The sequence below is a fragment of the Aspergillus homomorphus genome (genome assembly GCF_003184865.1).
Source record: "Aspergillus homomorphus CBS 101889 unplaced genomic scaffold BO97scaffold_9, whole genome shotgun sequence".
In the NCBI taxonomy this organism is placed as follows: domain Eukaryota; kingdom Fungi; phylum Ascomycota; class Eurotiomycetes; order Eurotiales; family Aspergillaceae; genus Aspergillus; species Aspergillus homomorphus.
The window spans coordinates 250,344-266,039 of record NW_020291895.1 but is presented as its reverse complement, the minus strand read 5'-3'; the positions used below and the strand labels follow the sequence as shown (position 1 = coordinate 266,039).

The 15,696-nt window shown below is 51.4% G+C and overlaps 6 protein-coding genes across 6 annotated transcripts; 2 read left to right on the top strand and 4 right to left on the bottom strand.

Annotated features, from left to right (window-relative positions):
- Window positions 1-577: 577 nt before the first annotated feature.
- On the bottom strand, window positions 578-1,512 carry BO97DRAFT_404262 (uncharacterized protein). Its single transcript, XM_025694928.1, has one exon. It carries the CDS (start codon window positions 1,382-1,384, stop codon window positions 605-607), a length of 780 nt encoding a protein of 259 aa, XP_025553436.1. The 5' UTR covers window positions 1,385-1,512; the 3' UTR covers window positions 578-604.
- Window positions 1,513-1,857: 345 nt separating this feature from the next.
- BO97DRAFT_340573 (uncharacterized protein) lies at window positions 1,858-2,695 on the bottom strand (the record flags this gene model as incomplete). Its single annotated transcript, XM_025691603.1, has 3 exons — window positions 1,858-1,974; window positions 2,050-2,595; window positions 2,654-2,695. Coding segments are annotated over 3 exons (705 nt in total), but the record flags the coding sequence as incomplete, so codon positions are not given.
- Window positions 2,696-3,363: 668 nt separating this feature from the next.
- BO97DRAFT_404261 (MSF1 domain protein) lies at window positions 3,364-4,752 on the bottom strand. Its single transcript, XM_025694927.1, has one exon. The coding sequence runs from the start codon at window positions 4,555-4,557 to the stop codon at window positions 3,760-3,762; it is 798 nt and encodes a 265-aa protein (XP_025553434.1). The 5' UTR covers window positions 4,558-4,752; the 3' UTR covers window positions 3,364-3,759.
- Window positions 4,753-5,361: 609 nt separating this feature from the next.
- Window positions 5,362-6,491, bottom strand: BO97DRAFT_404260 (uncharacterized protein). The gene has a single exon (XM_025694926.1). The coding sequence runs from the start codon at window positions 6,309-6,311 to the stop codon at window positions 5,481-5,483; it is 831 nt and encodes a 276-aa protein (XP_025553433.1). The 5' UTR covers window positions 6,312-6,491; the 3' UTR covers window positions 5,362-5,480.
- Window positions 6,492-6,588: 97 nt separating this feature from the next.
- tom70 (putative mitochondrial outer membrane translocase receptor (TOM70)) lies at window positions 6,589-9,183 on the top strand. Its single transcript, XM_025691076.1, has 5 exons — window positions 6,589-7,181; window positions 7,251-7,333; window positions 7,402-8,173; window positions 8,223-8,696; window positions 8,760-9,183. Exons 1-5 carry the CDS (start codon window positions 6,866-6,868, stop codon window positions 9,005-9,007), a joined length of 1,893 nt encoding a protein of 630 aa, XP_025553432.1. The 5' UTR covers window positions 6,589-6,865; the 3' UTR covers window positions 9,008-9,183.
- A 1,423-nt stretch (window positions 9,184-10,606) lies between these two features.
- Window positions 10,607-12,893, top strand: BO97DRAFT_412609 (FHA domain protein; the record flags this gene model as incomplete). Its single annotated transcript, XM_025696246.1, has 5 exons — window positions 10,607-10,622; window positions 10,691-10,896; window positions 10,961-11,093; window positions 11,167-11,218; window positions 11,300-12,893. 5 exons carry the CDS (start codon window positions 10,607-10,609, stop codon window positions 12,891-12,893), a joined length of 2,001 nt encoding a protein of 666 aa, XP_025553431.1.
- Between the last annotated feature and the right edge of the window lie 2,803 nt (window positions 12,894-15,696).

The following is a 15,696-nucleotide window of genomic DNA, read 5'->3' as shown; positions in this document are numbered from 1 at the left end:
TCATGTCTAAAGCTGCTTGGATACACGAAGAATGTCCGGTTGCTGCCTAGCGTTCTAAATGAGCAAACCATTCTCGATTGAAGTCGAAGGTATGGGCAAATAGGCAGAATCGCTGAGTCGTTGACCGACAGGGTTCCCCTCCCCAAAACAGCTCGGCTTTCTGCTTCTTTCCCTTTCTTGGGTCTTGGCTACGCGGATTCAGGCGGATCAGACCCAGATTAATGTCCGACGAGTCCACCCTACTACACTAACCCTGTCTCAATCTAATTCTGAATAACGCGAGGCTTGAGAGATTGATGATTACTACATTCTATAGGTCATTTCAAGCCTTGCGTGATTGGGCAAGCAAGACATTGACTGGTCTTACGGGCTGGCTGGCATTGGATGAGGGCAATCAAAGTGTACTTGAAGATTACCAATTATTTGGTGATGATTCAAGCCTTCATTTGATATGTCTGTTCCCTCAATTCCATCAAAGTTCTTCCCCTTCCTCTGCCTTCACAAAGAAACCCGGCCCCCCCGCGTCTTTGCCCCGCCTTCAGCCTATGGCTATCCGTGGGCAGAGGATCCCTTAAACTCCCCTTTGCATGATTGAACCAAGGATTCAAGAGTTCTGTAGAGCCTCTGCGCGTGATTTAATGATCGACGCAGCCTCTCTGATCGACCGGGCCAATCGACGCATCCTTTCCAGCTCGCGGTTTGTGTTTGTCTCTGCGATGGCCACAATCTTGCGGACTGTCTCAACCTCGGCAGCCTCCATGTCGGTCAGTCCGCGATATTGAGCCTGGTTTTGCGCAGCGAGACTCTGCTTGACGTTGGCGATCTTGGTCACGGCTTTGACCAGAGGCAAGACTTCGGGCATGTGCGTGGTCAGCCATGAAGCATTTTCCGGCGTAGCGCCCTGGTGCTCGAAGATCACATCCATGGCTGCCGCCCGCTTGGTGAAGTTCTTCAGGCTCTGCGCTCCCTCAGGGATTGGAGCTACATTCGCGTTCCAATCGAAGCTCGGGAGAGGGCTTCCAGCGAGGTTGGGGTCTGCCTTCCTTGCTTGCCATGCCTCATATAGGGCGGTCTCTTCGGGCGACAATTGTTCCTTGGCTAAGGACTCTGTGTCTCTGGTTGTTTGCGAGGCCAGCGCCAACCCGGTGAAGAGTGCCAGACTGTTTCCCTGCGCGACTATTTGTGCTAGGTCTTCCATTTTCTTCATTGTCGCCTCGAGATCATCGGTCGCGGTCGGCACTGGGAGAAACTTTAGATTTTCGCTCAATTGCAACATCTGTGTTGGATCCATTGTAGCTGCGGTTAGTTCCTTCCAGCTGGGAACTGAGTCATTGATCTGGCTGTTCAGAGCTTGTGTTTTCTGACTGTGTTGTTGATGCTCCATGAATTCGTATCCCTTGGTAGAAGAATGCGTGTTGTAGCTTCGGGATCGATGGCACCTTCCTTCATTGACACGTGCAATGCTGAAGCCACCAGAGCGTCATAATTAGCTGTAGACACGGAGTTCTCGACCTGCGCCAGGTAAACAGATCTGCCAAACATTGTCGTGAAGAGAGCGGGTGATCTGTACCACGAACCCAACTCAGACGGTCACGTGCTGATTCGGATTGTAAATAGATACACCAACTTAGTTCATTTCACCACGCATCTGGCAGACCAGCTGCAAAAAAGGCAACCCAATATGACTACATGGCTCTCAAGAATGTACCAAAGTCTTCAACCCTCTCTGTAGCCAACACTTTCCCACAGCGCCAGTAGCTAGTACAGAATTTCAAATCGAAACCAATCCCTGCAACAATACATCTCCGCCTACTGCCCATAGCACACAAACCCAATAAATCGATCAAAGAGAAACCTTCAGCTCTCAACGAGTCTATAAACCAAGCGAGCCAGCTTAAAGACCCCTTTCCCATCCGTCACAACCGCCCGCCGCGTATACAACCTCACCCCGCCAATCATCTCAAAGCCCCAAATCTATATCAATGAACTCTCAGCAAACCTTCGCACCATCTCACCAAACAACAAAGTAAAAGAAAAAGAAAGACATACCTGCTCAGAACTCCACCCACCGCCCTCCCTCCGATCAAAAACATGCACCCAAAGCCCCTGCCCCTCTCCCTCTCCATGCTCAAACAACCGCACATCCAAAACCACAGGCCCCTCCACCAGAAAACCAGGCGAGGGCGTCACGCCATCAACCTCCACCTGACCCCGTAGAAACCGAATCGCGATCCCCGCATCCCCCTCGCTCAGCCCCGTACTCTGTAACTCGACATTCGGCCTAACTCCCACCCCGTTCCCTTTGGCCGCGCACCCTTCCCCAGAAACTGATCCAACAATATACCGATTCCGACACTCAATCCTCCCGAACAAAAAATTCCGCTGCGTGTAGAACCGCCCGTCGAAGTGGCGGATATCAGACGGTGGATTCGCGGCGGCGGTTTTCAGGGCCGTGTGGCTTTGCGCTGAGAAGTGGATTGTTTGGGTTGGGTTTGTGTCTGGGGTTTTGGGGGTACTTGTGGTGATTGTGTGGGTTATTTCGATGGTTAGGGGCGTGAAGAGGATGGTTTTGCGGAGGAGCCAGGGGATTCCTTGCTTTTTTTTTCCCCCAGGGGTTGTTAGTTTCTGAGGGGGAGGGAATGGAGGGACGTACGAGTTTGAGGATCGGGTCTAGGTCGCTTGTTAGGGATTTGTCCTTTAGGCCCGTTGCGGCGGGGTGGTTAATTATATGGTATGGTTCATTGGCTTGGGCCTGGTTGGATTGGGGGGCTTGGGCTTGGGCTTGGTGCTTGTGCTTGGATGGAGATCTTATTGGATGGAGGGAGGTACTGGGAGGGAGAACTTGCTATTGACCAGCGGCCGGTTAGGTCTTCGATGGTTGGGGGCATCGTTCTTGGTGGTCTTGTTAGTTGGGTCGTTAGATGATGATTGGGGTGTTGGTGTCTGCTTTATCCTTCGGTGGAGGGTCGATTGAGGTGCCTCTGGGTTATGTGCTGTTTTTATATCTATGATATCAGGCTGGTGTTACACGCGCGGCTACTTTGCTGTGCTGGGGATGCGGGAATCCGCGACTATATACTCCGGACTCCGTTGGGAATGAGCCTGAAGACTTTCCTGGTGGGGAGATTGAGGGCCTTGGCTGCAGTGGTGGTTTGGTGGTTGGATTGTGCTGTATAGGCCTCATGGCTTTGGTATCAGGTGTCGGGTCTGCATGGACACGGATGTGATGAATGAGGCGGATGCGTGACTGGGTGCTTGATGCAAAGGCAGGATTGTTGTCAGTGGCAGTTGGGCATGGTAAATGCACGCAACCGTGGCGAATCGACTATGGTGCCTAACAATGATATAGATGTTCGGGTTAAAGCATCGAGCCCCGCGGGTGAGTTCAAAAGATGACTGAAACTTTAATGATATTGTACAAGATGCCTCCGGAAGATCAAAAATATCCGATAGACAGTTTCTTTCCTAGTATACACAACGATTGTTCCGTGTTCTTTTCCCTTCCAAATATGCTCGAATATGCTTGTGTGAATGACGTCGATGATAGCAGTAGTCAATCAGTCGAAAAAGACGTGAAGGTGGTGATGTTCATGATAGCAGTAGTCAATCAGGAGAAAGATGCATGGGTGGGGGTGGGAGAGTGTCCTGGAGAAATCAGTAACCGAAAAAAAAAATGGCCCAAACGCCAAAACTCCACGCTGGAATGTCGCATATATAGTTATTTCAAGTGTATCACTTCCACTCGATCAAAAATCAATGTCAATGTTCATCATCGTCCGCGTTACCCCTTAACCAAACGCGTTTCCACGGGCCATCACCCCCAACAATGGCTTCCCGGTCCTGGCGCATGCCCTCGAGGACACCGACAATGCCACCGCCGCGCAGACGTTCCAAAACGATATTCATGCCTTGTTTGCTCTTGGCGATAGCATCCCGAGTACGGTTCAATCCGATCAGCTCAATTGTGCGCTGGATGCCTGCCGTGGACAGCGACGTAAAGAATCCTCTCCTGGGAGCCTCGTCTTCAATCTCGCCCACTTGGTCACCGGTAGTGTCCGCCGTTCTCCGACCCAAAAGCTTCCCTTGTCCGAATCGGGAGTGGAACGTGACGGTTGTCTTGACGGTCGTTTGCTCGCTCATTTTTCCGTCGAGAGAAAGACCCTGGGGTTTGTCGAGAGCCCCGTCGAGCGGCTGGCGCTGGTAGAATTGCTTCTCCACCACACTCAGGATGCCAGTCCACTCCATGTTGCGCGACTCGGTCTTCATCCAGCCTTCATTGACGTCGACGGTGGTTGTTTCCAGGATATAGCTCTGTCCCGAGCTGTCCGAGCCGCCGATCCCCTTCGGCAGCAACTTCAGTATACCCGACGGGACCTTAGACTTCTTGAGGTGCAGGCGGATCGTGTGAAGGCGCTTCGTTTCTGGATCGACATAGCGGTCAATGACATCGGTTGTTAAGACATGGCGAGAGTACGGATTGGGATAGCGGAGGAAGTAAGCCAGCGACACGGCCGGGAAGGAGTAGTCGTATGTGAAGACATTCTCGAAGAATTTCATTCTTGCAGCTGTTGATGCATACAGAAGAGATTGGATAGGAATGGATTGATGGATTGATCAGACTGACAAGTCGATGGATGGATACTGAGTAGATGGGATTGGGAGCTGGACTGGGTGGATGGTGGCGTTGTGAATCTGGGCGAGGCTGCTTGTTTAAGTTCCAATAGCAAGTAAGGTTTTGTATGATCAGCTCGTCTGCTCAATCGCCTGTCTCAGTGGCCGGACAAAACTGCCCGAACCTCCGGCACAGGAAGAAATTCTGTCAGCTTCTGGGAGAACTCGACGCTAGCCCGATTTGAGAATGCGGGGATGCTGACTCATCGTCTCGCCCGTTCCAATCGTTGCATCATCTGATTCTCCCACCCTGTTCGGCCAATCACACTGCCGTCGCTGTCACATTGCGACCATGCGATCTGCCTATGAAGACGGCGAGACTTACACCCGCCGCGTCTCAGGCTGCATCGATGTTTTACAACTTTCAGGGCTGATTGGGAGACACGACTACGCTCCTCATACGACGGGCGCAGCATCTGACGTCAATTGCCAGTTCCTTATTGGATGTGAAGAGGCTAGACTGCGCCATCACCTCGTTTGTCACGACCTTAGTACGGTATACAGTTTACCCGGAGGTTGCGCAGTAGTGACAGCAAAAGCGCTCTATCCGGTATCAACCTTAGTCTATGCCATCATTCCGCATACTGCAACCTCCTCAGACTTTCACAAGGTTGTTGTTCCCTCGGCGGTAACGAAGACATCATCCGAGACCTATCACTGAAGAGCACGCCAGGATGTCTGCGTGGCGCAACAGATTAGCAAAATGGAAGCATATCTGGAGTTTCTTAGATGTTATACAATGTACATATGTTTTATATCATGTACAAACCGTCGCTTAAGCCCCATACACCGTCTATCGCCCTGTGATACTAGGACCGGTGTCCACTGGGACTATTCAGGACAATCCTACCGCGGATGAAGCCCCTGACACCATTGCTGAGCCAACACTCTTCGCCGTCAATCAAGTCCGCGGCATTGACGATCTGCTCGGTACAAAATCCCTCATCCAGAGCATATTGTCTGGTTGTGCCCGCGTTACCACCACTCGAGAGGGGAGGCGTGACCCAGTCAGAATCAGGATCACTTTCTAGACCACCATCCTCAATTGTAGATCGCCTGCGACGGAAGTAGGGTGTGGTGATGCTCCCTTCCATAATATGACCCCCAGGGTTCACAAGCAACACCTCGGCCTGATCTAACGGGGACATGATCCCCGCCCTGATCCGTGCAGCATTGTAGAGATCGCGGGCGGTGGTCTTATGGGTCGTGAATGCCGAGGGAGTCAAACGTTCCCTGTCAATATAGACATTCCATAGATTCGATTGTGTATGTGCTTGATCGGGAACAAGCAAATTCGATGGGTCGATCGATGTTGTCGGGTTGACCTCAACACTGCAAGCTCCCGTGCGGTCAATCACAATCCGAAGCCGCCAAGGTCTCGTCTTATCCGAGACAAAATTGTCAAGAAACCGAGAAAGTTCGGTCGGGTCTTGTTGCAGAAACATCAAGGCCTTTTCCCAGCCGAAGCATCTTGCAGCGTTACGTAGTCGTGCTTGGTGATAGGGAAGCAGGTAGTACGGGGGGCTGGAAGGGTGAGAACCCGAGGCTGCAGCGTTTTTAGTGCTTAGATCACGGAGCGCAGGATCATAGCGCAGAGACGATATGATCTGAAAGTCCTGGGTAAGCGGATCGGAAGCCATTGATTGTATCCCTGGCGTGACCTGACCGATCGCGTGGTGTACCACTTCCGCCGGACGCTGTCTTGTTAGTAGCCTCGAGGACGGATCGAGCTTCAATGTCGTCCCGAAGAGGTCGATTCAGCACTCACAGGGAGCCCAGCGTCTGATCGACTCGCGAGCCCTCGTCTGGGAACAACAAACTCGCGCTCGATCAAGGAAGAAGAGAATGACGAAGATGCGGTGGTGGAGCGAACCAGGAGCTGACGGAGCATCCCCTTGCCGCGAGCGTGATTGGCCCATAGGAGCTCGGGAAGCCCGCTGCGTCGCCGGAACATCGCAACGCATAACTTTTCAAACTGCATCATCTCTCTCTCCTCGCTCTCTTCCATCTCCACCCCCCCCAAAAGCCAAGCAGTCATTCTGCCGACGAGCTCTTACCCTGCGTCCAGGACGGTTGGTCACTTCCACTGCAGCCTTTACTTTGACCAGTCTTCCGCAGGGCTAACTTGACTTCGTCCAGAAATATAGATAAAAAAGAGACCAGACTAAGATAACGGGTTCCTCTACGGGTCATCATGTCGAGCGCATCGCCATTGCCCCAGCCAACAAAGAACGTGGTTCTCGACACCACTTCCCTCCCCGCCTCCTCCTCAGCATCAGTATGGGATCGCATCTCGAAATGGGTGTCGGAGAACAAGGCTCTCGTCTACACCATCGCCGGTGTCGCTGTCGTTGTAACTAGCGCGGGTGTCGTTTATTACCTCTCCGATTCCGGTCGCCCTACCACCGCTGCCGCCCCCACAGAGAAGAAGAAGAGCAAGAACCAGAGACGGAAGGAGAAGAAGAAGGCCGAGGAGGAAAAGAAGGCCAAGGCTGCTCCTGTCCCAGAGGGTATGTAGTGCATTGACCTCGTCCGGTCTCGGTCGCTAATCAAAGCTCCGACTAATACTTATCTCCCAGAGCAAACTGCGAAGAAGACGGAAGAGCCTTCCGATGAGATCCCCGAAGTCGACGAGACCACTGTTGACCAGTTGTCTGAAGAGGTGCGCAATTCCTTACGATGCGGATTACAGGTTGAGTACACATGCTGATTTTGTCCCTCGATTTGCAGGTAAGGAAGGCATACGCTGCCAAGTTGAAGGCGGCTGGAAACAAGGCGTATGGCTCCAAGGATTACAACCGGGCCATTGAACTGTACGGCAAGGCCATCATTTGCAAGCCCGACCCCGTCTTTTACTCCAACCGTGCTGCCTGCTACAACGTCTTGTCTGAGTGGGAGAAGGTCGTCGAGGACACCAGCGCCGCGCTTGCTATGGACAGTGAATACGTCAAGGCCCTGAACCGCCGCGCTATCGCATATGAGCATCTCGAGAAGTACAGCGAGGCTCTTCTCGACTTCACCGCCAGCTGCATCATTGACGGATTCTCTAACGAGATCAGCCGGGTTGCCCTCGAGAGACTCCTGAAGAAGGTGGCCGAAAAGAAAGGAAAGGACATTCTCGAGGCCAAGGGCAAGAAGCTGCCCAGCCCTACTTTCGTTTCCAACTACCTTCAAAGCTTCCGTCCCCGGCCTCTGCCGGAGGGTCTCGACGAGTCCGCCGAGCTGAGTGAGGAGTCTGGCAAGGGGCTTCTGCGCAAGGGTCTGATTGCGATGGCTAAGAAGACAGGTGATGGCTACGAAGAGGCTGCTACATCTTTCGAGAAGGCCCTCGAAGTTGGCGACCTTGGCGACTTCGAAGCTCTGGCCCTCAACCTGAGAGCCACCTTCACCTACCTGGAAGGCAATGCTCAGGCTGCTCTGTTGGACCTGAACAAGAGTGTTGAGCTGCAGCCCTCTCTGGTCCAGAGCTACATCAAGCGTGCCAGCTTGCACTTGGAACTCGGTATGTCATTCTTACGATCCGTCTCATGCATGGCTAATTATCTGTACAGGAAACAAGGATGCTGCCGCTGATGATTTCGAGCTCGCCATTACCCACAATAAGGACGACCCCGATATCTACTACCACCGTGCCCAGCTCCACTTCATCCTTGGAGAGTTTGCCGAGGCTGCGAAGGATTACCAGAAGTCGATCGACCTCGACCGTACCTTCATCTACTCGCACATCCAACTCGGTGTCACCCAGTACAAGATGGGCTCTGTCGCTTCCGCCATGGCCACCTTCCGGAGGTCCGTGAAGAACTTTGAAGATGTTCCTGATGTCTACAACTACTACGGTGAACTCCTCCTTGACCAGCAGAACTTCCAGGAGGCCATTGAGAAGTTCGACAAGGCTGTTGAGATGGAAAAGCAGAGCAAGCCTATGGGCATCAATGTCCTGCCTCTCATCAACAAGGCCCTTGCCCTGTTCCAGTGGAAGCATGACTTCCAGGAGGCCGAGAACCTCTGCCAGAAGGCCCTGATCAGTAAGTCTCCTTACGCTCCTTGCAAAGTGTGTGGTGTGCCATCGTGTACTAACTTGACGACAGTTGACCCCGAGTGCGACATTGCCGTGGGTACCATGGCTCAGCTGCTCTTGCAGCAGGGCAAGGTGTCCCAGGCCCTGAAATACTTCGAGCGCGCCGCCGAACTTGCTCGCACCGAGGCTGAGATCATCAACGCTATTTCCTATGCCGAGGCGACTCGTACGCAGCTGGAGGTGCAAGAGAAGTACCCCCAGCTCGCTGCTCGCTTGCAGGGCATGAGTGCTGGTGGCTTCGGCGCCCCCAGTCTGTAAACCCGACCCCCTGATATGATTTCGACATAATGCCCCTTCTCCTTCCCTCACCGTCGTTTTCATCCCCTTTCGATCCATTAAGTGTTGTAGGCAGTATTTATGCCTGGTTGTGTTATCTTTCCACCCTGGTTGTCTAGGGTATTTTTAGGGCGCCTGGGCCACTCATCCGCTGTGTGTATTTATTCTACGACTTGTGTTACTCTTCCTTCTCATCGATATATCGTGTATGGATTTCCTTTGTTTGATTTTTCGTCCCTTGCTTCTGCAACCGTGTGTCATTAAAGGATATTCTCCGCGTTGGGCCGGTTTTCTTATATCCGTTGAATGTCCGGTTGCGCACCGGGTTCCTTTGTCAAGAAAGAATGGCTTGAAAGATGTTGAAACGTTCTGGAGTGGATTGTAACAGGTATGGCTGGATGTCGATCCCGAGGTGGGAGATATCGTCAGGGAGACGGATGGGGGAGAGGGGAAAACACCAATGTATTATAGTACTGCGGAAGAGACAGCAGCCGAGAAGAAGAACGATGGTCTTATCATTTATCTTTAGAGAAAAAATGACTGGATAAAATTCTAGGTAATGTGCTGCTCTATCAGAGGAGGGGGCAGTTCGTGTAGGTATCATGGATTCGATTGTTAAGGACGGAATGGATCCGGGATGGATAGACTAATCCGAAGCCTGGTCACATGTTAATGACTGGATTGGGATTAGGCCTTGTCCACCTGACGGGAAACCCCCCCCACTTGTCCGCCTATCAGTGATCGCCGCTCGCCATCACCGTCATTCATTATCTCTCTAGTTAGTTAGAGGTAGAGAGTAAGTTGGAAGGCATTCATTCAACTTACAGGTGTGCCACTGCTTGTACGAGAATATCGATCCACCAGATATTTCTCAAGATCAGCAGTCAACTGTCCATTCTATCGTCGGGTCAATATCCGGGATCATTTCATTGTCTGGACCCCTCTTTCTTTTCTCTGCCTCTCTCCTTCTGTCCCCCACACCCCGACTTCCTCCCTTTCCCCCCCCCTTCCTTATCTGACTAACGAACTACATATCAGCAACACCAGTCTTGGATCTTCATCATAATCATCGTCATCAACCTTCCTCCAACGCTCCTTTGATCTTCGGTATGTAGTTGAGAACGATTACACTGATACACAGTTTCCTTCCTCTGTTATTCTACTTTATACTCCACTCCACAGCGACCGTCTGTTCACTGACCTCGGGCTGACTGCATCGGGTAGACGGTCTTGTTGGCCCGGTGGTCTGCTCCTGCCCCTCTTCAGCCTGCTCAAAGTCTCCCGTCATCCCATCTCATCAGCTTTGTCTCAACCCCTCTCTGCCACTGGGTCTTCTGGTCGACATTTCATCAGTCTTCATCACTGGGGTCTGTACGTGGTTGGCTCAGGCTCCTATCGACGTGTCGGAGCATAGCCTTGGGACAGGTGAGCGCCTAAGTGCGGCTTTAAAGCTTGGGTATCTGCTTGCGTGACCTTCCTGGAAGCACTCCAACCGTATCACACCAGACCTACTGAGTACTGCCCCTATTCAGGCTTGGTGATCGGTAGCGCTCAGAGGTATCTGCTTTAGAAATCGACATCATGCCCGTATCCGAAGGTATGTGGCCCCCCTGGACTGGCTCGCTACTCTCCCAAGAAACATGGCTGACCTGTCGGTATTACTAGCTGTTGTTAACCTCCGTCCCCTCACCTCCATCGACGGAATTCCATGCCGATCCCTCAAGTTCACACCCAATACCGCTGATGCTTGTATTGGCCGAGCATCCAAAAGAGAATCCAAGAACCTCTTGCCCGCCCAGGATAATGGACTGTTTGATTCTCGTGTCATGTCAAGGAACCATGCTCAACTGATAGTACGTCTGGATAAGAAAGTATGTCAACAAGGACCTGCGGTGGCACTTAGGCAGCCTTTACTGACAATAGGCCCTTCTCTAGCTTGCTTACCTTCGAGATGGTGGCTCGATGCACGGCACTTACGTGAACGGGAAGAAACTCCCCAGCGAGGAGGATTACCTTCTCAACCAAGGAGATGTCATCACATTCGGTACAGAAGTGATTCGTGGCAAAGGTGAGTCTCTCCCACTGCTTGAGGACTTACCTCGACGCCTCTCGAGTCGAGCGACTAGCTCATTGGCATCTAGATACATTCCCACCTGTTCAAGTCCGTTGTGAATTTGACTGGCATCAATCAACGTATGTTGGCTTTCCACTTGTTCTTCCGTCAAACATTCTCCGATTCTCCACCAGGGTTGCTGACTTAATTATTAGTCGTAGGCCTACACCCACCAATACATTCTGTGTCCCGGATGACGACGACAATGACGCCAATACGGATATTACTCCGGCGGTATGCCCGGCCGCAAGCACCTCTGGAGATGATGACTCAGTACTCCGCTCTGACTCTGATGATCAGTCGGTTGTAGAGGCCTCGTCGCCCTTCACCTCACCAATGAAGAAGAGTTCACCGAATCTCACATTCTACCAATCTGTCAACATGCTGAATGATACTAACTATACTACTCACCATGGATCACGAAACATGCCCATCAATCTTGACTGTGACCACCCTGAACAACCTTTGGTAACTCCACGGATGACCCCGCCAGCAGCTTTTACTATCCTTGATGAGGAGCCTAGTGAGGCGGTCACCCATTTGGATGTTTTTGTCGAAGAGACTGGACTCGAGTCCTCCTTAGGATCTTCACGTGAGGAGAACTCGGATTGGGAGGAAGAAGATGATTCGATTGACTACGGCGATGAAGAGGAGGTACATTCCCAGTGCTCATTGGACTCTGACATGGAAGAAGATCCTTATGAGCCATATGAGTTTGACAAGTACAAGAGTATGAATTCTTCCCATTCCCATGTCCTCGGAATCCGCGATTTGATCATGTCGGAGCCCTCTTTCGACTTTGAGGAGGCGGCTCGATTGAACGGGGGTGCAACTGAGCCTCGCGTCGGAAACGAAGAGGGAAGTGGAGAATCAATCTCTAGATCCCAGGCTTGTCCATCAAACTTGTCAGTCCCTGAGCACAATCCCACAATGCCAGTATCACACAATGTCAAGCCGAGCGAAATTTTTCCAATTCAAGCACCACAGCCGACGAATATGCTGCCACTACCCCTGTTGTGTCAACAAAGCCGACCTCTCGATAACCATCTCATCGGTCTTCAGCAGAACCCTTTGACATCCCCTATCGACTGGCATCCAGGACATGCTTATACCCTTCCTATTCCAATTTCTTCCAGGGCAGACTACTCCGATGGCCCCTTTATGAGCGAGCTCACCGCGGCTAGTGGTACTGCAAATACCTCTGAGACCACCGAGCCTGCTGTCACGAACCCAACCGCAACAATTCCTGGAAGCAAGGATATCGAGACCGACGAAAAGGATATTCATGCTACGACAGTAGTCGCAGAACAGCCAACCACATCACTGTCGCTGCTTTCGGAGGATTCTAGTCTGCAACAAGATCCCAATCCGATTGTAGAAGAAACCAGGCCATTGAAGAGAAAGGCAGAGCATATTGAAGAACCCCCGGCTTACCAGGCTCATTCACGAGAAAGCCAGACCCTAGATGTTCACGATAAGGCAGACTTCTCTGAGACTCAGCCACCAAACCCGTCGGTCGAGCACCGCATTCTTCCGTGCTCGCATCCAGCCCTGGTTCCTGCAAACGAGGTGACAACCGCCAGTCAAGTGCCCAATGCCCTTGCTGGTTCCGATCGACCGCTCAAACGAGTAAAGAAATCTGCTGCGCGCAACTTCGCCAGCCATGCTGCTACTGCTGCCCTAGGAGTTGCGATAGGTGCTCTTGGTACTATTGCCGCTTTGGCTTCGCTTCCTCCAGATTACTTTCATGAATGAGCGCACCCGTGAAGAATGCTGTGGAAGAAATTGGTACTTTCGTTTTGGTAACATGACATGCTTTAATGATTTCCTTACGCTTACGAACTACAGTGTGTGTGGCGCAGTCGGCATTCCCGGATAATGACTGGATCTTCCGGTCATCTTAGCTTCTTTTCTGTTTTGTGCTTCAGCTTCTTTTTTTTTGCTCGGGGCCATACTCACTTTGTTCTCTTCTTACCGTTTCAACCGTTCAACATCAGATGACGGTCATAACCACCTATCTACCCTGGGCCGAGTGTAACTAGTGCTTCGGCAGATAATACAAGCCAGTCATATTGTCCCCTGCCTGGTGCCTTTCCCGTAACCAATATTCTAGGTCAGCTCGTCTAGTTCGACGGATACAGGTCAGAACTTTTCAGCTCAAACTCTCGAAGCAATGAATGTGATCGTCAACGCTCTTGACCATAGCTCGGTAATCCCCCCTTACTCTTACCAATTGGATAATCAAATTATGGCTGAAATATGCCTCGCTACTTAAGGCATCACAAAAGTTGCCTTGTTCTCGCACGGCTTCCCTTATTTGACATCGATATTCACCTTCCGATAATTTGGCGGACATGGGTTGTAGTCTAGCGCCTGGCTCGTCGGACATCTGGGCAAGTCAGCTGATCGCGCACCTCACTTCCTCCGACTGGAGCGGCCGAATCTTGCTCCTCTGTGCAACCTTCGGCTCAAGGAAAAATCCTCAAATACCGCGGGAGACTGTAGACCAACTGAAGTCACCTCCACTTTCTGACTTGCCTTCGTGTTTCTGTCGATGAGAAAAATCGAAATAATACAATTCACTGTTTTGGCTTGAATCAGACAAGTTAACAATGGCTATGATGAACGATCCCCTGCTCCAAGTCAGATTCCAGGCCAGCGCGTGATTCCTATCGGGTACTTGCATGCCGCTGACCATTTCTTCCTATCAGACAAGCCTATCACCATCGACGGCTTGTGCCTAACATGCAAGCCACATTACTTTCCTTGTGAGCAGCTGTGTGCGAGAACAGTCAATCCCGCGCCAGAGGAAAAGAAATTCTACGTAGCATTGCGCTTATGGTCCCCACATGGAGCGGCCCTGGAGAGCTGACACCCGCTGTCAGTTCATCGTCTAGATTTGACTATTTTCACGGCACTCTGACGCTCCCCTTCCATATCCTTGGCTCATGCTGATCAGTTTCTGTAAGCGGCTTATATTTTTAGCGTTCCAAGCCACCCTCGTCGTCGGAGAAGACATTAGTTTAAGACATCATGGATCTGCCAAGCTCGTCACTTTGCTGCGTCATACCGTTCTTTTCTCAACATGGTCCTGTTTCATATTATGATCCAGGATTCCACATAACATGTGACCAATCCGCAGACACGCAGTCTCTCCAAGCACGCTATGCCGTCACGTCATTGGTCGACAATTGGAAAAAAGATTAATGCGTCTCGAGGAGAAAGTGCCTAAGGCACTGACTAATGAGGAAGGCAGCGATTGCAGCGGTTATTTCGCGACGGATCCCTAAGGTCTCATATACGATCGGATACTTGCAGCTTCAGAGAATTAACCTCCAGACGTGAGATTCGACCATGTTGCAACCTACTATCAGATCAACTGATGACAAATTTACCCTACGCGGTTTCAATTCCCTCCACCACTGCGACCACGGGTTGTCCACCCTTGTCACCGTAAAGAACTATCACCTTGGCCAAACTCTCTGCGGCTCAAACTTTGTTGTAGTCTTGGTGTAATCGCTTATTCGATTGGGGTTCGCCGGGCTCTGGACACATTGAACTTGCTAACATTGTGTGGTCCTTACTCTCATCCAAGGAGATCGCGATTCCGGGGCAGTAGTTGTGCCCGCCCCGTTAACGCCGCAACCGTTGTTTTGTCACTGGGGTGGATATCCACAATCCAAGGCAACAAGCTGCAAGCTTTCACATTGGAAGGGAGGAATTTGTAGTTCCACATGTAACGGGATTTGGCCCCAATTGTCAAGTCTACCCGGGAGCATATTGAAGTGGTCTACAATGATTGGATCTACCTTAAGCGAATATGCACGTCTCATGCATACGACACCCTCGGACCCATTCCAAGAGGGGAGAAAAGCCGCCTAGAGTGCACTCGAGGTCCTGAGAGGTTAGTGATCCGGTGCTACTGTTTCCTCAGTTAGAATCCCTCTAGAACCGGTTCTCTTGTGTTATCTCACTTATGATGCTGCTGCTTGATGGAAAAAAGCGACCCGCCAGACGGGGCTGCATCTATCCGTTCTCAAGGTCCAGAGTCGAGCCTTTTGATCAGACTGAAGCAGGCGATCTGGTTTGCTTCCCGATCTTGCTGATGATCGTTAGCCAGCCAGGTAGCACAACTCTCCCGTGGCTGCCATGCTTCTTGTCTTGTTCCCGGCTATTTGCCCTAGTTGGTCTCTATCACACCCACTCTCACCCATGTTTTCTTTTGCTTCTCTTTCTGATTTAACCGCACTATGCACGCTTTATCACCTTTTTCTAATCTCATTTGCTCCTCTTTGTCGGCTGGCTCCGTTCCCATACTGAAGTGTCAATGAGATCAACATTCTCCGACCCGCATGAGCAAGCCTCACATGTTAGCAGCTGGTCCGGTTATCAATGCCCGGCCCAACGATCATATACTGGGTCCGGCCCTACGGGTCGAAAGGCATCTACAGGGACCTCATTTGACCGGCGTCTTCTTGGATAGCCGGAAGAAGTATACTCGCGTGTCCCACAGGCAAAGACTGGCCCTGGTTCTAGTCCTTTGGGGCTGAGTATGCGA